Genomic DNA, 24,643 nt, shown 5'->3' on the forward strand with positions numbered 1-24,643 from the left:
TGCAGACCTTCATGAGTTTCGGTAATACAACTCTATGTTCTGATTTGCAGGAGCTTTCTCTCTAAGTTCAGGTCTGGCTTCTAACATGAATACACTTCATATTGCCCTCAAAGAATCATCAGCCTCATTCGATTCAGGCAAAAGCTGTAATTATGCCCTTGTGTTAACATGTTTTTTCCCAAAAGTAAAGACTGATGTTTACATATCTTGATGGCAGGACCAACAGGAGAAGAAATTAAACTATGCAGAGAATAGAACAGAATATGTAAACATCTTCAATAAAGGATGGAAATGACCACAGAACTTTTATTTTTCTCCTACCGTTTCTTCCTTATTCCCTGTTAAACATATGTAAGTGCTTTAAGTCCAAATTCTATAAAATAGCACTTAAAAGTTTTGTGTTCAGCATGGGTCTCTGAATACTTAATAGGGTTATTTTTTATTTATATTGCATGTGATAAGACCAAATTAGATCATTAAATTTTAACATTCCATGGAGGAATGATAATGGCTTTCTGATGATGTCAGAATAGTTAGTATAAAACTTTTGCGTTTACTTTTCCAGTGTGATCAGCATCTTATTTTATTGTGCAGATGTCACTCTACCAAATTATTATCGGATTGTTCCATCTTTAAGTAGATAATTCTATGCCATATGTTTGTGTAGGAACTCAGATTCTTGCACTGGAACATACCATATTGTTCTCTCTCACTAAAATACAGTTAAGGAATTAATGCTTAATAGACACATGCAGTGAACACTAAACCTGCCGCTGGGAAGGACGTGACACAAAAAAGAGAACATTACTTGATGTTCTTTTCAACTGTAACCAACCCTATTGGAAAAGAACTAGTAATTTAAGCTCAAGACTTGTACAATCATGAAATCGCAACAGGGGAGATAGAGGGACTGTGAATTATATTCTTTGATAAGTTGCCTTAAGCTTATTTATCTTCTGAGAAAATGCAGAGTTTCTTCAGCTTCTGTTGACTTCAATGGAAGCTGAGGATGCACCATGTCTTGCAGAATCAGAAGTTTTGTGAATATAGGTAGCTTCAAGGGAAAGTAAAACTGGCTTCAGGAGAGACACAAACAGAAGAAAATTTAAGTCAAAAGAAATTATAAATAAACATTTCAACCTGAGTCAGAAACATTGGAGTTTTATCCAAATTCATCACAAGCATATGTGAAATGTTTGTGTTACAGGAAAAAAACAGTAGCACCTCTTTCTAAAACACACCTTCTAGATGCACACCTTCTTAAAATAATTCTTCTGTGAAACATTTACTCATCAAATACCACATCTTCTACCCTGTATACTCTAAAAAGGCAAAATGACTACTTCCAACTTCTTCACTATTGCATACAAACAAATACAGAAGGAACTGCGATGGACTTATTGTAGGTTATGTCTTCTTTTTCAATGATAATATTCTTAAGGAAGGTGTCACCTGCAGTAAACAGAACTGCTAAAAAGCTCTACCAAAAGTTCACATTCTTCATACAGTATCAAGTGGAATGAAATAAATCACCTAATAAAAGGTGTGCAATTACCACAGAAATTTCCACAACTAAACTCTTTTGCTAGGTACCTACCAAATGACGTGTGGATCATAAGGATTATTTCCTTCTATTGTTTATTTCTTTCAGGCTGATTATAGGGGAAATTGGAAAAATAAAGAAAAAAAGATACCAAGCAATATACTGTAAGTACTAAAAGCCATCTACTTAAAGACACAATAGTTACTTTTCCTATTTTTTAAGGACAGCTTTTAAGCAGGTTGAGATTTTGTTACTGCTCCATTTCTGGGGATCGTAACAAGCAATATTCCAGTTTAATGGAAGTAAAACCAAGTGGTTCTAATGAAAAAATGAAAGCAGAATCAAGATGGCCGTTTCCACTGCACAAGAAGCAAAAGGGTTTTTTTTTGCCCTTTCTTGTCCTCCTGCTCTGGAACTCAGCATTCATCCCTGGAAAAAATAAGCTTAATTCATTCCTGTCATATGCTTTTGCAGTTCTAGTTAGTGTCCGTAGAATTACATCTACACCACATCTTTTTCCCCACTTGATCTACCATGTTGCCCACTCTAATATTAAGAACAGAAAAAGTATTTTGTTATGTCTTTCTAAACTATTTTTACAGGACCCCAATCTGGAACTTCACTTCCACCAGGCATAAAAACTTCATTGTGATACTAACCTAAATATATTCATAGGTTGCCTATGTGATTTGTTCATATTCGTACTGGGGTGAACACTTTCATACTTGCAAGGGTAATGTTTCTAAACCCGCCAGGTCTGCAACAGAACCAGAGGATTTTGTTACCCACAACTCAAGTACAGTTTGGTGTCCTGGACCCATCGAACAGTCATAAAGATTTTGCCTATAGGCAGAAAACCAGAAAGCTAAAATGCAGTTATACATAAAACTGTAGTTTGCTTCTCAATCCTACTTTTGTGCCTGTGCTATCTATTCAAGTCTGCTCTAGTCAATAAACCAAGTTTTTTTAATTTGCTTTCAAATGAGAGTCCTCCCTTTTCAACAACTTTTTGAATTAACTTTTCTTGAACATAAGTCATCAGAATTGCATAGTCTTTCAGAAGAGTTTTACTATGGTCTTCTACAACGGCAGTGATACTACAATGGCAGACATCACTAGTACAAAAACAAAAAAAAAGTTGTTACTGGTACTATCTGCAATTGCATTTCTTTTATTCAACAACATCCTTGGGTTCATTGGGTTCTCACAGTTATCAGCTAAGTAGATCCAAGGTCTGGGTGGTACTTCATCATTTCTAAGTGATGAGGTCCCAGTGGCCAGCAGCCACTCCTGTAATTTATAACCTAGAGGACCATCTTTTTAAACCACTAAACAAGCAAATGAAATTGAAGTATTTCACACAGTGGTGGCTAGCATATGTCCACCAGAAGCTGTGCCACAGCACTCTGCTATTTCTGCAACAATATCTCTTAGGACTAAGGTGCGTTTTTCTCCACATTTGGGAAGATACACACACCAGGGGTGTGACAGGATTGCAGTGTTGCGAGAGAACAAGTTACTAAAAAGTCTCTCTCTCTCTCAAGTAAAAGGTTATGGTTTCAGCATTTTAAAACAGTGGTGATTAATTTCTTCATCAAACACAATATAATAATCATTTAAAAATATCCATGATGTCAAACAGAAAAAAATTACCAATGAGGCAGTCCCACTACCACTGCTCCACACCGTCTTAGACCCAGATGATTTAATTCGTAGCATGAATACTAGTGCTCAAGGTTTCCTACCCTTCCAGCTGACTTCATCTGCAATCCTGTTAGTAAAAAAATTTGCTCAAGTAGCAATTCTAGGTTTCTGGGAAACAGAAGTTTCCCCGAACTTGGAAAAGCGGCAACTCTTTACTTTTGAATAAAATGAGAAACAGAGAGTAGATTTGTAGTAATTACGGGCAAAGGAATCTGTCTCAGATTTTTCTCCTTCACCTAACAGAACTGTCTGTTTTGAAAGTTCATGATTCTCACAGCCTGCTAGCCGACAGAGACAATGCTTAAATCTCTAACTGGGCTCAAACTACGCGCTATAACTAGTCGGCCTGTCTGCAAGTCTTTGTTTCAGAATCTGTGATCACTAATTAATACAGCCTTTCACAGCTCTTTTAAACCAAAGAAGGTTTTAATCTTTAAGGAACAGATAACTCTGCATGAAAAACAATGTTTAAACAATGAAACTTTGAAACATGGATATCTGTTTTCCACAAGCTTAGCCCAATTGCCTCAGATCATGCATGCAGTCTCCAACTCTACATCTGTCTGTTTTTCTGCAAATAATTCTCAAACATTTTCCAGACAACAACACTTTTTTAACTATTTCAATTGTCTGAATTAACCTCTCCAAGACGTTGTAAGCAAATACATCATTATGAGCTAGGCTTGGAAGAAATGCTTTCTCTTAAAAATGTGTGCATTGTTTCTTATCCTGACAACTGGGAGATTTAGTACTTAACCATAAAGATAGCCTCATTTTAACAGCTTCTTTAACAGACTTGCTATTGAATTACAATACTGTGTCTGCAGCACGTTTCCGACACAGTCACACGGCAGTCGTTTCCTTGCTGCAAGACCAGGTCTCATACACTGGTACAGAGCTGCTCTGCATGTTTTATAGGCCTCCGTTCAAACACAGACTAAAGCCACTCCTACTTCCCAACCATACACTGTATTCAAAACACTTTCTTCTCTCCTCATGCAAAAAGCAGAGCCAGCGCAGGTGCCCAACATATACAGCCTACCATTAACCAGGTGATACATGTTACAAAAGTTACCAGTTACAGGTGACGGGAAGACTTTAACATTTACCTTGTTTCCAGGTCTGGAATGTTTTTCATGTTTTACATGTTCTTCAACAACACCAGTTAGTTTCTGTAATTTTAATATAAAATAGTAACTCCTCCGCAGCTCAAATAATTGTCTCCACAGAACTTTGGAGACAATGGCAATTTTGAAATCAAATCAAGATTTGAAAAAAAACAGGGAGTAAAGGTGATGTGTATTTAAATACATTACATTCTCAACAATGTCAAAAATACTTTCTATCTGTCGAGAATGATCTTTTCTAGTTTACAGCTATTAACTGTTAATTGATTAAAAACCTGACAATGCATTCTAATATACTAGAACCTATATACTTTCTTAAAAACTTAGCTACAATATCACATTACTTTAATCCAGGGTCCTATTTATAAAAGAAAATTACAGAATTGGGGAAACTTGCACCAAGAGGTACAACATTACTGAGAATCACTGTGGATCAGAAAAGTACTGAAACAGAACATAAAATAAAAGGGAAATTACAATTCAGCATTTTTAAAAGTCGCATTCAATTTGGCCTTTTTTTTACAGTAGCTCAGAAACAATTGCAAAAGAAAATGTTACCCCCCCACAGCCAAATTCTCATTGCAGGGATTTTGATTTTCTCTGGCTTTCATGTTCCAGTTTTGCAACTATTAAAAGATTCAGCAAACAGTTTAGTGTAATTGCAACTTGGTCACAATTGGCAACAGAATCTTCTATTAATCACTGCTATCACCAAAGGTACCCAGTCTGACAGAAAGCATGGCTAAGATCTAGTTTAAACTCCACCTATAAAAATGTTCTTAGAAAAGGGAACTCAGACACATGGAAGACTGATTAAAAAGCGTAGACCAAAGACATTCATACTTCCTTCCACTCTTGAATGTTCAGACTTATTTAAAGTCATTTAGAAATTTCCAAGTAATATTTTCTGTTTCAGGAAATCATCAGTGCTTATCGGGCCATCACCCAAAGGAACCTAAACACACACAAATGACAAACTAGCTTCCTCTTCAGCTTGACCGAGGAACACGTCATCTTACTTATGCAGCGAAAGTGAATGGTGCTGCTCAGAGAATACGATTTCTTTTTAATCAGTCCTCATGTTATTTGTAACTCTGTCACCTGTAATAAGGTAAAATAAACTGATACTACTGAATATATAACAAAAGTTGATCACCTATTTAAACATAGAAGAATGCCATTTTTCCTAATATCTACAACAATGACACAGCTTGTACATACACTATGAAATACTGGCAATAAATAGACGTAGGGTTATTAACAAGCAATATTTGTCTGATCTGCTACATATTACAAATCTTATATTCCACTCTTCTAGTTTTATAGGGGCATGGCAGCACTCTTAATGGACACTGTTAGAGTTTGATAACACACAGATTGGGAAAATACAACATGCCATGGTACATGGCATGCTTTACTGCCCGAGGTTTAAGCCACCTGCCAGGGAAAAAAAAAAAAAAACAAAAAAAAAACAACAAAAAAACCACCACCACTCCTCCTTCCCCCCACACACCCAAAAAAAAAAACCCCAACAACCAGCACTATTCACTTCATTTTGGAAGACTGATTTTTTTTTTTTAGTAGGGCATCTTGAACCTTTACTCAAGTAACACTTACGGTAGAGAAAACAGAGGTCTCATTACCATCTCAAATACACAAAATCAAGCTCTGTTTTTAAGACCATCACTGATTGTCATTACTGAAAACTATCAATTAATAGACTGCACTGACCAGTGAAAAATATTATGTGAGAAAACAACTCATAAAACAGATGTCCCTACAGCCATAATTTACAAGCCAAATAAATATCCTGGTGCACCAAGAACCGGAATTCTAGTGTCAGTAACAGAGTATGAGATATGCTCTGCTTTGGTCTTCAAGTCTTTATGAAAATATATAATCTTTACTTTTTACATAACTGCCCTGTTAACATATTGCCTTTCATAAGGAGTGAGGAAGGAAAGTAGCACAGCATAGACCTCAGACTTCAGGACAGCAGATTTCAGTTTACTGAAGGAGCTGGCTGATGGGATCCCAAAGGAGGCAGCTACAAAGGATAAAGGAGTTCAGGAAAGCTGGCATATGTTCAAGGAAAACATCCTCCAAGTCCGTGGATGGTTCGTCCTGATACTCAGGAAAATCAGAATATTTAAATGTAGCCAGAGCTGGCTTGGCTAAACAGTAACTCAAGACAACGCTCCAAAGCAACAAGGCAGCATATGGAAGTTGGAGGCAGGGCAAGCCTATAAAAGAGGAACTTTAGGCATGTAGGGATGGTGTTAGGAAAGCCAAAGCTCACCTAGAGTTGACACTTGTGAGGGATATGAGATGGCAACAAGAGCAGCTTCTACCACTGCTCTAGTAATAAAAGGCTGAGCAAGTGAAGTGTGCGCTCACTGCTGAATGAAAAGAGTGATGTAGTGACAGGAGGCACAAACAAGGCTGAGGTGCTTTCTTTACTGCAGTCTTCCCAAAGTCTCCCCACCTTCTGTGCTTAGTGATAGAGTACAAGAAGGAAAAGAACTACCAGCAGTGGATGAGAGCTGAGTCAAGAATTGCTGCCAAAACTCAATCCATCCAGCTCTATGCAGCTGATGGGCTGTATCCGAAGAACTGGCCCATATCATAGTGAGACTGCTTTCTGTCATCTTTGAAATGTTGTGGAGATGACAGAGGAAAGGACTGGTGACTGGAAAACAGCAAACACTGCACACATCTTCAAAAGCTGGCTAAAAGGGCGGTCCAGAAATTGCACACAAGTTGGCCTTCTTAGGTCTCAAGGAAAAATTGTGAAATGAGTCATCTGGAAATACACTTCTGGGCACCAAAGGTGAATCGTGCCTGAACTACTCAATTCCCTTCTCTGACAAAATGATCAGATTGGTGGTTGTCAATGAATGTCATTCACCTCAACTTTAGCAAGGCTTTCAACACTGTCTCCCACAACACTCTTGCATCCAAGTTTAGGCCTTACAGTCTGGGTGGATGGACAACTAAATGGGTAAAACACTCATCAGACGGACAGGCTAGAAGAGTTGTGGTTAGTGGGTCATAGACTACCTGGAGACTAGAAACAAGCAGAGTACTGCAACAGTCTATCCTGGGACCTCACTAACGGTTGGACTCGATGATCTTAGAGGTCTTTTCCAACCTTAATGATTCTATGATTCTAATATTTCTATCAGTGACCTGGAGGAGATGATGGAGTATATACTGTCAAGTTTGCAGATGACAGCAAGCTGGAGGACCAGTTGATATGCAAGGGCAGGGCTGATGTTCAGAAAGACCTGGACAGGTAGAAGGAATTGGCTGACAGGAGCCTAATGAAATTTAGTTTGTCTTCACAAATGTGGAATCCTGTCCCTGGGAAGGCAAAGCCCCTGACAGCAACACAGGCTGTGGACGGACGGGCTGGGGAGCAGCTCAGTAGAGAAGACCCTGGGGACCCTTGCGAGCAGCAGAGTGCAGGTCAGCCACACACCCTGACATCAACAAGGGCAGCGTCATCTTGAGTTCTACGAACAGCAGCGTAGCCAGCAGATTAAGGGAAGTGACTATCACTTTCTGCTCAGCACTCACCAGATCACACCTAGATACTGTGTCCAGTTCCCTCCCTTTCTGAAAAGGGTAGCTAAAAAGGAGTGAGTTCAGTACAGGTTCATGGAGGCGGTCAGGGAAAAGAGCATGAGGAGGCTGAGTGAGATAAGCTTATTTAGCCTGGAGAATGGCTAAAGTGGTTTCAGGGGGAAACCAACAGCAGCCCCCCAGTCCCTGAGAGGTTGCCAAGAGAACAGAGCCAGAGTGGTGGATCACAGTGGGTGGAAGACAGTGGGCATTAACTGAAACACAAGAGGTGCAGACTGGAGCTAAGGAGAAATCTTTTTCGCCAGGAGGACAGCCTGGCAGTGGAGCCAGGGCCCTGAATCATTCTATGGTCCTATGAAACATAAAAAACAGTTGACAACTCCATCTACAAATCTTTGTATGCCAGTCTTATACCAGTGCCCGAAAACAATAAACATAACACTGAACAAGATAACTTCCACAAGGTTTAAAAGCCAGTAAATTTTCTCCATCAGTGATTATGGATGATGGATTTTGAAACTGTTTAGTTATGATATGCATTTCATTTTAAAAATGCCACTAGCAAGAGAGGACAAATGAAGGAGATCGGTTGTTTTCAGAGATAAAATCCAAGAATGATTGTTTAACAAATCCATAAACTTAAAGAGTTACATATTCTTCTGGGAGGGAGAAGTAGGAAATACTTTTCCCATAATACTGATAAAGTGTTGGATCACAAAAAACAAACAAACAAAACCCCAAGATAGCTCAGCAGGCCTAGTTAAAACACTTCACTTGACCTCTGAGCAACAGGACTGAGGATTTCTCCTGAACTAATTTGAAACCTATCAGTGCTGAACATAAGGAAATTTCAGCTGCTTAAATGTACTGGTTAACATGCATTTGAGTGAAGTTACAGTAAACTAGAGCACAAAGACATATGATCTTTTCTCCTATATGGAATACTTTTATTCTCATGTCTTCATTTTTTATATGCAATATTAGTGCAATTATAATTTGCTCACATTTTTAATGACTATTTAGTCTGATACTTTGTATTCTAATTAAATCTTTAGTCATACACTATAACCAGGCTGCCTTTTGATAAAGTAGTTTTCCCCGATATATTTAAGCTTTCTTATTCCTCGTTAGACTTCGGGACTACTTAGAGCAATGCAGCCCCTTGCTACTTAAAAACTAATGTTTTTTTTTTAAGGAAAATCAGACTGTCTGAAGAAAAGAGCTGTCATTAATAGCACCCACATTCAGATATAAAATTCCATGAAGGGGTGAATAATTCACTGATTCATTATGTGCAACCTCTGATAGGGTTATATCCCTGCTTTCGCGGACGTCTGAACGAATCGTGGCAGCTGGTGACTGGCTGGATGGCATGCCGTACTTCTGACCAACTGTGAGGCTTCCACAACGAGGCAGCAGCATGTTGGCAGAGATGGCACACAGATGCCCTTTTTGCATTCACTGTTCAGACAGAAGCTACGCAAATACACTTGTCTGTAAATGGGAAGAAACAATCGAGGGTAAGACAATGCAACTGTGGCTGAGGGGAGGAGAGTGGTAATGCAACGGAATTTAGCAAAAAGACACAGTACAAAACTACTGCATACCTCTCTGTACTATGCTGGGTAAAGATGCCCCAAGATAGCCCAGCTACCAGTAGAGAGCTTGCACAGACCTCCAATCCTCTCCAATAGCCAAAGTAGCCTAAGCAAATTTACTTGTGCATAGGACTTCTATCAGCATGACTGAACTGAAGCAGGACCATTTTAACCACAGCTACGGATGCATACCGAGAACAATGGGGATGTTTTGAATGTATTTTGCGGCCCCGCGAAGATGATACAAGGCCCAAACAGCTATTTGTTGCAATTGGTTGAACCAGAAGTTTGTTTTAAGTGCAAATGAGAACAAGAGCCAGGAACTGTGTATGTCCAAAAAAAAAAAAAAAAAAAAAAAAAAAAAAAAAAAAAAAAACGGGCAGACCTTTCCTCCCACTATAATCTTTGTACAAAGCACTTCTTTTTGGCTCCAGCTTCACACAGTTTGTTGAGTGGTTTTCTGGAGAATAAACAACTATCATAAACCAGACTTCTCACACCTAACAATTCACTGTATCTTTCTAAAAAGCATGGGGTCTGAATCTGCGTGTCTCTTACGTACAATCAGAGATGTTTTACATGGAAATCCCAGACTCCCTTAAAAAATGCTTAGCAGCAAAGTATACAGAAAAATTAGATTTAACATTTTTCCTGTGGCACAGTGACCTCAGTAACAGCAATTTTATGCACAGTGATTATGACAGCCAAACAAAACATACTTGGAGAATAGAGTAATAATTAGAAAGCATACAACGGGGAAAAAAAAAAAAAATATAACTGTTCCTTCCTTCACCACTGAATCTGAAGATAGCTCACTTGGAAATAATTCACAAAAGGTGTGGTCTAAGATTGCAATTAATACCAAAACACTTACTATTTTCATAAAAAAAGATTTTTTTATAACATAAACCAGAAACTTTTCTGTGATTATACAGGAAAAAGAAGGTACAGTTGCAGCTTATGTTAACATGCCTATACTAGCCTTCATGCACAAGCACAGGTTAAAAAAAAAAGGGGGGAAGAGGCAGGGGGAGAAGAGATAACATACCTTAAGATTTAACACTAGTTAGCAACGAGCTCAGCTATCCACGGTTACCAGAAAACAAGTACTCTCATTTCTCAGACATGTTAAAATTACAGAAACAGACTATCACTTAAACAAGTACACATGTGCTAGCATAGGCTATGATTAACTATCATTTCGCAGTTTGACGTGTGCTACAAGCCAATGTTGGTCAAATTTAATGCATTCCACACCTCAAACCTCGCTACAGAACAAGTCAGTCCATAAAGCGACACTGTTTTTCCCCACAGAATACGCTGTACCTTAATAATCAGCTATGGTATCCAGAGAATTGCAGTTCCACCGCATTTGTCCCTATGGGCAGAAAGACGTATTTTGAAACCCCAGCATAGTAAGACCCAAAGCCAAAAGCAGCATAACTGTAATATAACATTTTTCAATGTAAATGTGACTGAGGCATTTAAGAAAAGACAGATTCCAAAATGAAATATAGTGGGGAGATTAGCAAAGCCACTATGATTCAAATAACAGTGAATTCTCCAAGGATTCAAGCTTATCTGAGTCTCAGCAGCGGGATAATACAGCAAAAGCCCAAATCACAGATGGACAGATTTTGAAGCACTACAACAACTAGATATACACCACTAAATAAATCATCATCATGAAAATGTAATTTCTTAACAACAATTCCTAGATGATGAACCTTTGCTTTAAGATTAGAAGTAGAATAAAAGCTGGACACTGTCTAGATAGTATAAATTAGTGCATTGGGTGCCCATGGCAAGGTGTTGGCAGGGCGGAGCTGCAGGGGCAGCCTCCATGGGGAGGGGCCAGAGGCTGCCCCGTGCTGGATACAGCCCGTTCCAGCCAAACGGACTGTGAATGGTTTTCAGAGTGGAAACCCCCGGCAGGGTACAGCTGAGCCCAGCAGCCAAGATCATAGAATCATAGAATCATTAAGGTTGGAAAAGACCTCTAAGATCATCGTGTCCAACCATCAACCCAACACCACCATACCCACTAAACCATGTCGATAAGCGCCACATCTACACATCTTTTAAATACTTCCAGGGATGGTGACTCCACCACTTCCCTGGGCAGCCTGTTCCAAGGCCTCACCACTCTTTCAGTAAAGAAATTTTTCCTAACGTCCAATCTAAACCTCCCTTGGCGCAACTTGAGGCCATTTCCTCTTGTCCTATCGCTTGTTACTTGGGAGAAGAGACCAACACCCACCTCGCTACAACCTCCTTTCAGGTAGTTGTAGAGCACGATGAGGTCTCCCCTCAGCCTCCTCTTCTCCAGACTAAACAACCCCAGTTCCCTCAGCCGCTCCTCATAAGACTTGTGCTCCAGGCCCTTCACCAGCTTCGTTGCCCTTCTCTGGACACACTCCAGCACCTCAATGTCCTTCTTGTAGTGAGGGGCCCAAAACTGAACACAGTATTCGAGGTGCAGCCTCACCAGTGCTGAGTACAGGGGCACGATCACCTCCCTACTCCTGCTGGCCACACTATTTCTGATACAGGCCAGGATGCCATTGGCCTTCTTGGCCACCTGAGCACACTGCTGGCTCATGTTCAGCCGGCTGTCAACCAGCACCCCCAGGTCCTTTTCCTCTGGGCAGCTTTCCAGCCACTCTTCCCCAAGCCTGTAGCGTTGCCTGGGGTTGTTGTGGCCGAAGTGCAGGACCCGGCACTTGGCCTTGTTGAACCTCATACAGTTGGCCTCGGCCCATCGATCCAGCCTGTCCAGGTCCCACTGCAGAGCCTTCCTACCCTCCAGCAGATCAACACTCCCACCCAACTTGGTGTCGTCTGGAAACTTACTGAGGGAGCACTCGATCCCCTCATCCAGATCATTGATAAAGATATATACTATAGTTTTCCACAACTACAATCACTTACACATCCTAAAAAGCTACAATATCAAGGTTTCTTTGCTTTCCATTTCTGTAAAATCAGTAGTTTTCTAATGATCATTCAATTTCTAATAATTCTACACGCTCTCCTCTCCCAAGAGGTGGCTGTTTATTAGGCAAAACACACGGCTTTTACAGCTTCTCACTTTAAAGAATGCTTTAAAAAAAAAAGACTATCTTCTTTTTCTTAAACGTAATAGAAAACTTGTTCAACAGAACTCAGCTCACAACTTTTTGAGAGGCACTGCCTCACTTGACTCTTGAACTGTCGTCTTATCCAATTAAGCACTGTTGACAAGAGCATTGTTGAAAACTATGAAAGAAGCCATATCCAATCCTCCTTGGCAACCATGACATAGGCCTCAGAAGGATTATCACTGGGCTCCCAACAGCTATGTAGAAAACCCATGCTATTTTTACACCAACATTTTATTAAAGAATTTTCCTATTCTTATTACTACCAGCCTGTATCCACCAGACGATGCAGTGATGTAAGCAATGACAAAGGCAAATTTCCATTTTACGAACTTTGCTCATTGCAGATTTAGAAAGCAAAAAGGCAAAGTTGCTGTCATGGTTTAACCCCAGCCGACAACGCACAGCCGCTCGCTCACTCCCCCCCTGGTGAGATGGGCGAGAGAATTGGAAGAGTAAAAGTGAGAAAACTCATGGATTGAGATAAAGACAGTTTAATAGGGAAAGCAAAAGCCGTGCATGCAAGCAAAGCAAAACAAGAAATTCATTCACTGCTTCTCATCGGCAGACAGGTGTTCAGCCATCTCCAGGAAAGCAGGGCTCCATCACAGGTAACGGTTACTTGGGAAGACAAACGCCATCACTCTGAACATCCCTCCCTTCCTTCTTCTTCCCCCAACTTTATATGCTGAGGATGACGTCATATGGTGTGGAATATCCCTTTGGTGAGTTGGGGTCAGCTGTCCCAGCTGTGTCCCCTCTCAACTCCTTGTGCACCCCCAGCCTCCTCGCTGGTGGGGTGGGGTGAGAAGCAGAAAAGGCCTTGACCCTGTGTAAGGACTGTTCAGCAATAACAAAAACATCTCTAAATTATCAATACGGTTTTCAGCACAAATCCAAAACATAGTCCTATACTAGCTACTATGAAGAAAATTAGCTCTATTCCAGCTAAACCCAGCACAGTTGCCAAGAGCTTTCAGCACCTTCCATATGCTGCAGCTCTCCCTGCTCCTGCCAGCTGTACAGCTGAACCAGTGATAACGCTGGTTGGAAATTTTAGAGTAAACACACTAGCACAGACAAGACTCCAAAGGGAAACTATGAAATGAGCTTTTGGCAAAATAATAAGATAAGTAAAAAAAGAAAACCTAGTAGGCTGGATGTACCATAAAGACCAGTAATAGTTTTGTAGACATATCTATGAGGAAACTCCTGAATGCATTAGGTAGGGCACGATGCTTCTAAGCAACTATGCTTAGGCAGCTTTCACACATGTTTCCAAAGCGTTATAAATAAAGAATAAGTGCCAAAGTCATTATCCTCCCTCCCCTAAAAAGCATGAGCTAAAGAACATCAGGCACATGCAGTTACTGTTCATGCCAATCATCACTGCTGTAAGATGGAACAGCAAAGAAACATACCGCTTGGTATTGAGAAAAATAATTTGACTAATAATTTTTGCCTAACAGTAATTTGCCAAATAAAATGTATGCAACAAGTGGGTAGCCTTTTAGCACCTACCAATGGTACCTTGTAATAAGCCTCCTGAATAATATTGGGAAATTATATCATTTTATACCTCGTAATTAATAAATGGCATGTTTCACTCATTTTAGTCCAGATGAGCAAATACCATCAGTCCCAACAGATTTTTGTACATTTGGCCATGACAAACAGAAACAGATAGTAATCCGCTTTCCATCTACTATGTAAAAAAAAGAACATATGTAGGTTTCTTACAATACATTAAAGAAAGTTTTTAATCAATGTTGACATTTGCTCTGCACCAGTCTCTCTTTCAAGAATCAGGGTCAGAAAATGTGCTGTAACACATTATTTTCACAGACCAATTTGTTTGGTCTTTCTATAACAATGAAAGCCAAGCTGGATTCTCAGCAAGTGTTCAACAGTCTTAAAGATCGTAAAAGAACTTGAATACACAGTCAATCATATTTTGTAAAGCACACACAGAAGTACTGTTAGAAACTGGAACATAAAGCTGAGCAACGCCTGAAAAAAGGCTTTAACAAGTATATCAGAGGTAACACACACAGTAGAGAAAAACAGGAATGTTTATATTAGTGCATGAGATGTGAAAAAAAGCCTTAATATACAGACACCAGACTAAAATCTGTTTCTGAAAAGTGTCCTAAAAGATAAAGATACTCAGATATGTATCTGTGACAATCCTGCCAAAAATGTTTGTTGATGACAAACAACTTAATATTTCTTGAATCTTTCACAATACCAAAACAAAACTGTTTGAGGCATATGCATTCCATGGCATTTCACAAAAGAATCATAAAAGTCATGGAATAACAATCTTTAGACTAAATGTAAATTCCTGTGTTAAATATAGTCATCCTAAACTACGTTTACAGCCAGTGGCAAACTTCTCAGGATAGTCAATGGAGCTTAGCATACAATTCATGTCTTGCTTAAACTCATGCCTAAGGTCTCTTGCTAAAGAAACTGCAATCTGCAAATGCCTATTTCTCTCTGCTGGCATTAAGTGAATCTATGGTGCCTAGCTCAGTTGTACACACCAAGGATAGCTAAAGTTAGTCCAGCTATATTACAGCATTAACCAGTCAAAATTGTAAGTCCTAAAACAACAAAAAAAACCCAGAGGGAGAACATAAAATGAAATTTGAATCAGAAAGCTACCTTGAAACACAGATTTAAGGGAAAGAGAAGAACGAGAAATCTGACGATTTCTCACAAGCAGAATCTTAGATATGCTTTTGTCATATGAGGGCAAAGAATGAACAAAACTAGAAAAGCAAAGCACAGAAGGAAAGATGGTAAGCTTGCCTTGTACCAACATTAAAAAATGCTAGTGTAAGTAATAAACAAGGTTCGATCAGTTCCAAGTATTCTGGATTCTCTCACTACTCAGAGTTAACTTGTTAAATATTGCATGTGTTGATGCATACCACTGAAACCCATACTGTACACTTAAAATACTATTTTCATTGTCAAACTGGAGGAGGAAACAAGAATTTGTAGAAACAGCATTTTTTGTTAAAATCCAGTTCTCTATTATCTCTTCAACTCCATGCAGCAATACACTTTATTTTTTTAAACAAAAAAGATACCAAAGTGAATTTTTTTAAATGATTTAACAAATATACAAACCTATTTACAGCCAAAGGATAGAATTAAAATTTTAGAACAATGGATGGATTGAATAAGTATTGCAAATACTCCTCTTGGTATTGAAAGGAAATCATTGCATTAATCCATCGATAAGGTAAGAGAAGAGACTAATCCAGTCTGCAATATTTTAATTACAACATTTTCAGCATAAGTAAAGAAATCATTTATATTGCCCATATTCAGTATTACTTAATAAGCAAAAACTAAGAAATAAACAGAGAAGTGAAGGTCATCAAATTAAGCTGACAAACTCCAATTTTCTTCTTTCAGTGAAAAAGAGGTTTTTAATATACTTAATTATAGATATGCATTCTTTCCTCAAAAACTGCTGAGTTGAAGAGAAAGGACTAAAACCACAGCTTGAGCTACTTAACAAAGGAAAGTTGTTAAGGTTTTTTTTAAAATTACATAGAATTTAAAGACGCCAATTAATCCTATTTACTAAAAGAACAGAAGGCTGTTCTCTGGCACTACAAAAAATGGGGCCTATTCAACTATCTCACAACTGTATTCCTTGACTTCCTTGGTACTCCGGTTTACATCAGGCCTGAGTTCGATCCAGTCTATCTAGCTGCTTTTCACTAATTCACACAAGGCTATCTTCTGCAACTTGTCCTCCTTAACAGGGGAACACAGATACAGTTAGGGTTGAAATTCTCTTTCTGTGCTTCATTCAGTTTTAGCTCATTTCTTGTATCCTACAATGTATATCTTCCCATCTTTGTAACTGACATATAAGGCAATGTTTTGTTTTATCACATCTCAGATAATTTACCCAAGTTGGTTAAGATGAGGTAACAGAATGATATTAATCACAATTTGCAATTTTATCCAGTTTTTCTGTATATCAAGAGAACCCTGATACACAATAATTGGGAGATTTTGTTGAGTTTTATTACCTAAAAGAAAACATGAGATGAATTCAAGCAAAAATAAATTTTAAACTCTTAAACTGTAGAAAAAACAGAATCTGACAAATCTCCTATAAATTAAGAGGATTCTAACTGTCTTAGAGACACTCACATAGAATTGAAAAGTTTTACAAACTTTGCACTAACTTAGTCTATAATATAATTTTTCAAAACCACAAACACAATATAGAAATTTTGCAACTTATACAGGTCTTAGAAAACTGCAGTGAGATTCTGGTCACAAGAAAAAAAAAGAAAAAGAAAGTGAAGTGAAGGGGAGGGGAGGGGAAGTTGAGTGGTAGGCCAAGACGCTAAAGATAATGCGACATTTGTAAGGGAGTCTTGCAGAATACCTAAACTACTACAGCAATCCTTCGCCAAAAGATGGCTAGCGGTGCATATACTAAAAACCTTTACCTGCTAAAAACGTCACGAATTTCTCATGTAGAATCTTCAATGAGAGTACATTCATATACATATATATATGCACAGATTTTCCTAATTCCACACACTTTCCTGGTTCCATAGCTCTTAATCTCTTGCAAAGAAATTTTTGAAGGAAAAATAAACTCAGCACTATTTACTCTCTACCAGATCACATACAGATAGAACATCTTTAGTTGTCACTTGCATCTGCTTGAGTAAAGGTGTCACACAGAAGTAGCTCACGCACAGGAGTAGTAAATGTATTGCAGTTGGGGAAGTACAGATTCTGTTTATTCCGCACTGAGAAATACTTGTCAGTGCTGTGCTAGGTACTACACAAGCTCTCCAAAATACCTAATAATGGATATTTCATGATCAGATGGCCTTCCAGTAAGAAAATGTTTTCAAAAATGTGATGTAAATCATCTTTCATGCAACTGAAGTATACCCTGTCTTGTATCATTTTGCCTGGACACAGGGAACAAAGGAATAACATCCTCCTTAAAAGAACCTCTTGAAAGACTTGTGATATCATGCCTCAAGCTTCTCTTTTTCAGACTACTCAAACCAAATTATTTCATAGAATCACAGAATCATAGAATCGTTTGGGTTGGAAGGGACCTCTTAAAGGTCATCTAGTCCAACCCCCTGCCACGGGCAGGGACATCTTCAACGAGATCAGGTTGCTCAGAGCCCCGTTCAACCTGACCTGGAATGTTTCCAGGGATGGGGCATCTACCACCTCTCTGGGCAACTCGGTCCAGTGTTTCGCTACCCTCATTGTAAAATATTTCTTCCTTATATCTAGTCTGAATCTACCCTCTTTTAGTTTAAAACCATTCCCCCTTGTCCTGTCACAACAGGCCCTGCTAAAAAGTTCCCATCTTTTTTATAAGCCCCCTTTAAGTACTGAAAGGCTGCAAAGCCTTCTCTTCTCCAGGCTGAATAACGCCAACTCTCTCACAGCCTTTCTTCACAGGAGAGGCGTTCCATCCCCCTGATCAGTTTTGTGGTCCTCCTCTGGACCCGCTCCAACAGGTCCATGTCTTTCTCGTGTTGAGGACTCCAGAGCTGGACACAGTACTCCAGGTGGGCTCTCACCAGAGTGGCGTAGAGGGGCAGAATCACCTCCCTCGACCTGCTGGCCATGTTTCTTTTGATGCAGCCCAGGATATGGTTGGCCTTCTGAGCTGCGAGCACACATTGTCAGCTCATGTCCAGCTTTTCATCCACCAGTACCCCTAAGTCCTTCTCGGCAGGGCTGCTCTCAACCCCTTCATCCACCAGCCTGTATTGATACCGAGAGTTGCCCCGACCCAGGTGCAGGACCCTACAACTTGGCCGTGTTGAACCTCATGAGGTTCACATGGGCCCACTTCTCGAGCTTGTCCAGGTCCTTTGGATGGCATCCCATCCCTCAGGCGTGTCGACCGCACTACTCAGCTTGGTGTTGTCTGCAAACTTGCTGAGGGTGCACTCGATCCCATTGCCTATGTCATTGATGAAGATATTAAACAGTACTGGTCACAATCTGTTCCATGATCTTCCCAGGCACAGAGGTCCAGGGTAGTGAGCTTGCTGTGTGCCCTCCTCGGTGCCCTAAGGATCTTGAACTCCACCATTTCATGGTCACTGCAGCCAAGGCTGTCCTTGAGCTTCACATTCCCCACTAGCCCCTCCTTGTGGTGAGAACAAGGTCCAGCATAGCACCTCTCCTCATTGGCTCCTCTATTTCATTAATCATCTAATTCTTACTGCCTACTACTGTCTTCTACTACTTCCTCTTTTTCATATTTATACTTACTGATGTGTTCTAGCCAAATTGGAAAGACTTCTCCAAAGTGAGGCTTCATCAGCTTCAACTGAAATAGCCAATTCCCAGGTTTTCCATAACACTGTTGTTAATGCAAGATGTTAGGAATTCAGCAGAAAGGTGAAAGTTTTCATTACTCAAACAATATCAACAATATGGGTAACTAGAGAAGAATTTGTGCTGAGCCCTAAATTCTCTTTAACAAATGCACTATGTTTAATACCAACTGTGTACAGTAAACACATAAAAATCAGTGTATTTTAGAAAATGTCAGAAAATGTCAATTATGTATTGTCATGATAAAGCAGCTGCTGTAGTAGAAACATTATTTTGAGCCTAAGCTTGCAATAGCAAATAGATATGATGTTTTGTTTATACACAAAAGTATTTCCCTTTTTTTCAATTTTTTTACTAGCTCAAAAGTACAACTAGTGCTACCCAGTTTAGAATATTTTCTTCACTAAAAAAAGCATGCTGATGACAATAGCGTTATTTGAACACAACAGAAAAAATTAGTAGCAAATACTGTACTAAATGGCTAACCTTCCCATCACAAAGGATCCTTGTGATCATTTCTTTGAAACTCACAATTTCTGAATGCTCAAAAACTAGGAATGCTCCCATTCCTTTGTCCCAGAAAATTCTGTTCAGTTTTCCTTGCTTTTCATCAGGAAAATTATGGCAGCTCAAAATTACCTTGGCAGCCAATGCTAAAGTCTCACCACTATCTTCGCTACTACACTCTCAACAGTTGAAGCTATTGTAGCAATCACAGTAGGGAGTCTGCTACACTCCCTTTTATCTGATCTCCAAAATCAGCAGCTCATGCCAACAGCCCACTAGCTCCTGCAGTACCAGAAGCTGGCAAAGTACCTCAACTCACTGCTGTCAGAAAAGAGAAAAATTTGTTCTTAAAGTAATGCCTAAAATCCACCCTATTCCCTTATGACCCTACTGTGGGAAGGAGATCACCTACTTCCAGAGCAGAAAACAAAGAGGAGAGCAGAAAAGCTAAGCAAATTATATTATTTTTGGGAACAATGGTCCAGCTACCGGTACAAAAACCACAATGCCTTCAGATACTACGTAATGGCATTAGATCTGCAGCTCAGTTTCACCTGTAATGCAACAAGGCAAGAAGCCACACTACTGATAAATGTAAAAGGATAGCTTGTATATCCTAATTTTAAATGTTTCCTTTGCAAAAGAATATTCTTCTAGCACAGTTACTTTCTGTAAATGTATATTTAGGCATATTTTGTTTATAATGAAGCCTATTTTATCTTCTAACCATAGCAACTGGTCTCCATCAAAATTTGCTTACAACTCCCAGAAATTCCTGTGTCCTTAGAATAAAGCTGGTGCAAGATCATTTGGCATTCTGTCCAGCAAGATGCAGAAGGTACCTTCTTTGCATATTATAACATTAAACAGTTAAGTTTGAAAAATAATCAGATAATAATGAAATTTTATGCAAGTAAATATAAACTAGTGCTAACGCATTGGCCCATATTCTACTCTGTGCTTGAAAGATTCAGAGGAAATCAGGAGATTAAGTGGCTTCCAATTATCACTATTTCGCATGCATTTCCCTTTCTTTTGTCTCTAGCTGGAGGCCAGCTGCAGAATAATAAAAAATACCGTACCCTTCAGGCTGTTTTTCTTTCTGTTACGACACAGCTTCAGAAAACTGTTCACCGATAGGAACCTCCAAAATGGAGAGTCTCTGGTCCCTTGCCACACCTGTCTTACTGTGGGTGAAACACAGGATCACCAGTCTACTACAGTGGCTCCACATCATCCAAGGATTCTTTTATGTAAAAAATCTTAAACTGGTGAAGTCTCCCAGGCTTCCTTCTAACATGGGAAAGTAGGATGAAAAACAGGAGTTTCAGTATATGATCCATTATCTTAATTTTAATAATGGATATATCTTAACAATGTGGCTATAGTATAACATCATCAGATTTTATCAACTTTTCCATCTAAAAATTGAGATACTTTGGGGAAAAAAAGATTTTAGAAACAGTTTTCAAAACTAAGGAAAACAAAGAAAGCTTGGGAATAGTTACTATGATGGTATAGTTTTACCTACAGAAATGTTCAGAGAAATTAAATTCAAAACTGGTTAGAGAGAACTTAAGAACTGCAGCTTTCCTTGTTGCATCATTCCAAACTCTTACAAAGCTCCACTGTCTGTCACCAATATATATTATATCCTCTAATGCTAAACCATTTTTCATGATTGACTCCAGCCGTCTAGCAGCTTAAGGATATCACTAACACTGAAACATCAGCTACTCCTGGTGCTACTCAAGTCTATGGCAGAAATTTAGATGCCGTAATGTTCACTCAATAGAGGAGAAAAAAATCAGAACTTCTAGGTATGAATCACAACACTACTGAAAACTATTTGCATTTTATTTTTTTTTAAAACATATACCATTTTAACTACTGTTTTCAAGTAAGTATGTGACCAAGTCCAAGATATTAACGTGAACACCTTCCAAGATGGAGTTCAGCTTCAATAACTAGTTTAAATTACTTTCAAAGTAGTTTAGTTTTAGTAGCGTATAAAGCAGCTTGTGTAAGCTTAAAGACGACCATTTGATTTCCAGATCACACTGCTGGAACATCTAACAGTGATGTATAAGACTGTTAGAGAAAGAACATTAAAATGCAATTAGAGTTTGATCCTGCTAAATTCTCAGCAACTCCAGAAGGTGCTGAATGCCTTCATGCTCCTTTTGAGTTTCTTGGTGCACTGGCACGTCTGAGCTTGGACTAAGTTCATACAGACACATAAATCTACAACGACCACTTCCAAGACCCATGTTTTTTTACAAGTTCTACGCGAACACTGACAAAAGTGTGTTTTGGAAGGACAACATAAAGACAGCAAAGTCTTAGTATTTCATTAGATTAGCTGATGCATAGGAATAGACTAGGTTTTTAGCTTATTTTGGGGTGGGGAGCAGGAAAGATGTTGCTCACTACTTTACTTGAAATAAGTCTGTCATTAGAAATGACAATGCCATAAAAACTAACACATAACCACTGGCAGGATCCAATTTAAAAGATCTTGTTTGATTGTCTTCCCTCAAATACTTAAATGCATCCCTTATAAAATAAAATAAAAGCTACATAAATAAATGCAGGAGGAAAAAAAAACCACACATATCCTTCCCATTTATATATCAGAAAGCAACAAAACAAAAAAATCTCTACTTCATGCATTGTGTGTGAATAGTAACATTTCTGTCATTAATTATTGCTGTGTGGTACAGAACTTCTCTTTGGATAATAAACGTGAAATTACACATGCTTTAACCATTTTCTTCAATAAATCTTACTTTTAGTAATTAAAAACACATTGTTTAAGAGTACTTGAAGACATTTAAAAGAAGGTTACAGTTATATTTTAGAATGGTAATATTAAAATAAGGCAAAAGTAAGATTGCCTGGCAGCCACTTAAAAGATTGTCTCACAATAACAAATAAACTAAATTCACAGTCAATAGAAAATATACCACTTAATTATCTACAAACAACGCTAGGACTATAACTAGCCTTACTACTAGCATTTTAAACTGTACTACAACATTCAAAAATCGTTAAATAGGTTAAACATTGTTTGGCAGTATGTAGTAACAGGTCTGAGTTAATCAGAAGAGCTCAAAAATCCCCAAAATCTTAGACAAGGCTTTGTTTTGTAGTGCTGACCTTATCACTGCTTTATAGTACTGAACTACAAAAGATGTAAACACACTCCTCAAAGAAAGACAATATAGTCTTTAAATTAAAGTTAATTTATATGAGTCTAATTTCTATACAGGAAAAATGCTTTATCGATATAGATGAAAGTTCCAAACACAGTCACACCATTGTATCTCAGGTTAACGTGATAACAAAATCCATAAACGGAAGACAAAAATCTGCAGTTAATGAAAAGCTTTAAAATCTCATGTTCTGAATACAAAAAAAATTAGAGAAGAAATTTTCTCCCCACGTATATTATGCCAATATCTTGAAAGCATCCACTATAATGCTTACTTTAAAGAAACTGCCACAAGAGAACAATTTTCAAAAGTTTTAAGTATTCTGTGAGTCATTCCTTCCCCTTTTAGGAGAAGAAACCAAATACGAACTCTGGAACTGAGAAGAATTTTCCAGGGAGCTGTGATGTCCAGGAAAGACACTGAAGTAGCCTGGAATGTTAGAAAGGACTTCTACAACCTCCAAATTCAAGAGAGCAGCACGGGGAGTGCTGACGGAGTAAGCGCAAGAAATCCAAGCACCTACGGGTGCATGGTTATTCATCATCTTCCCAGTGGCCACGGTAGGGGATGCCTTCCCAATGCATTTCTCTACAACATAATCAGACTCTCTTGCATGTTTCTAACAGCTTAGACTCGTGAAGCACGTGGTATAAGCACGTATATTCCTCCTCTTGACATGACACATGCTTCTGAAGTCAAAGTACAGATGCATCTTCCAGCCTTTCACGTGCCATGTTAAAATTAAAAATTTCTAATAGCAAAAAGGAGAACAAGGGGACAGCTTTGAGCACTCTTGCCTTGGGGGGAAGGAGATAGCACTGTCAGGTACAAACTGCCGTCATGTCTCAATAAAGCAGGAGAGCTGATGTCTCAACAAAGTAGAGGTAATCCTACTGAAATCTCAATCCCTTTCGTTCCAGGCCTGTTCCATTCTGAAACAATCTCTGTACTTAAACAGCCTATATCCTTGAGAGGAAAGAGAACAATACCTGCAGACTTGTAAACAAAAACATACAACATGGAGTTCAAGGTCTACTATCCAAACACGAAAGCAAGTTTCTAATCCTCTCCTCTTTGTGATTCTGCTCTTGAAAATAGAAACATTTTCCTCCGTATTCCTTCAGGAAGTGTAGAACTGTAGAAAGTGCAAACTGTAAGAAGGTCACCTTGTTGTGAGTGGGGATCAAAACAGCAAAATAATGGAGCCATAATTCAAATAGATTAAAAAATACAGTCTCTCAAGTGTTTTTTAAAAAGTAAATAAAAAGCAAAAAAAAGCTTGTTCTTTTCTTAGCTGTAGGAAATGTATTTGTAAACTTTTTAAAACTCACTATTTAGAAACAGATATTTAAAGGCTGCCTGAACTAAGCATCTGACCTAGAAATGATTTTCAGAAGTAAACCCCAGCTGAGCTACTGTGTTTACCATCACGATTACAATTGTCTCATTTTCTAAAAGCAAACATAGCCATAGAGTATAAATTTGTCTCTAGTGGGTATAAGTCCCAACACAGACTGAAGAAACTCTCTTATCCAGCCAGTTCTCATATCTTATAATGAGCCCTATCACACAGTGGAGTAATTACGAGTTGATCTTATATAGGAGAACAGCACTGGAGTTTACTCATGGCACAGGTATAAGGCATCCATAATGAAACACTGCAAGAGAAAATCTAGGGGAAAAAAAAGATTACTTGTGGCCTTTATCTCAGACCACAGCAGGCTTTGTTTGCTAATAACATTAACTTACTGGGTCAATTTTAAATCTTGGAATCTATTTACCCCATATAAAAACATTTCTACTTATGCACAGAAATTGTATTTATTGTGAATATGATATACTATTTTATTGACTATAT

At 38.7% G+C, this 24,643-nt stretch overlaps 1 protein-coding gene across 8 annotated transcripts in view; it reads right to left on the minus strand.

Annotated features, from left to right (window-relative positions):
* KDM4C (lysine demethylase 4C) overlaps positions 1 to 24,643 on the minus strand; it is a 295,696-nt gene that overhangs the window by 157,870 nt on the left and 113,183 nt on the right. Inside the window, exon 9 of one of the 8 annotated variants that reach the window (XM_075136782.1) lies at positions 935 to 1,072. The exons of 6 other annotated variants lie outside the window; for them this stretch is intronic. In XM_075136782.1, the coding sequence (XP_074992883.1) occupies positions 950 to 1,072 (123 nt within the window). In that variant the 3' untranslated portion in view covers positions 935 to 949. Of the gene's footprint in view, positions 1 to 934; positions 1,073 to 8,910; positions 9,454 to 24,643 lie in introns of those variants that run through there. One more of the 8 variants, XM_075136786.1, reaches the window with a different exon arrangement.

Source organism: Calonectris borealis, chromosome Z, assembly GCF_964195595.1.
Source record: "Calonectris borealis chromosome Z, bCalBor7.hap1.2, whole genome shotgun sequence".
NCBI lineage: Eukaryota > Metazoa > Chordata > Aves > Procellariiformes > Procellariidae > Calonectris > Calonectris borealis.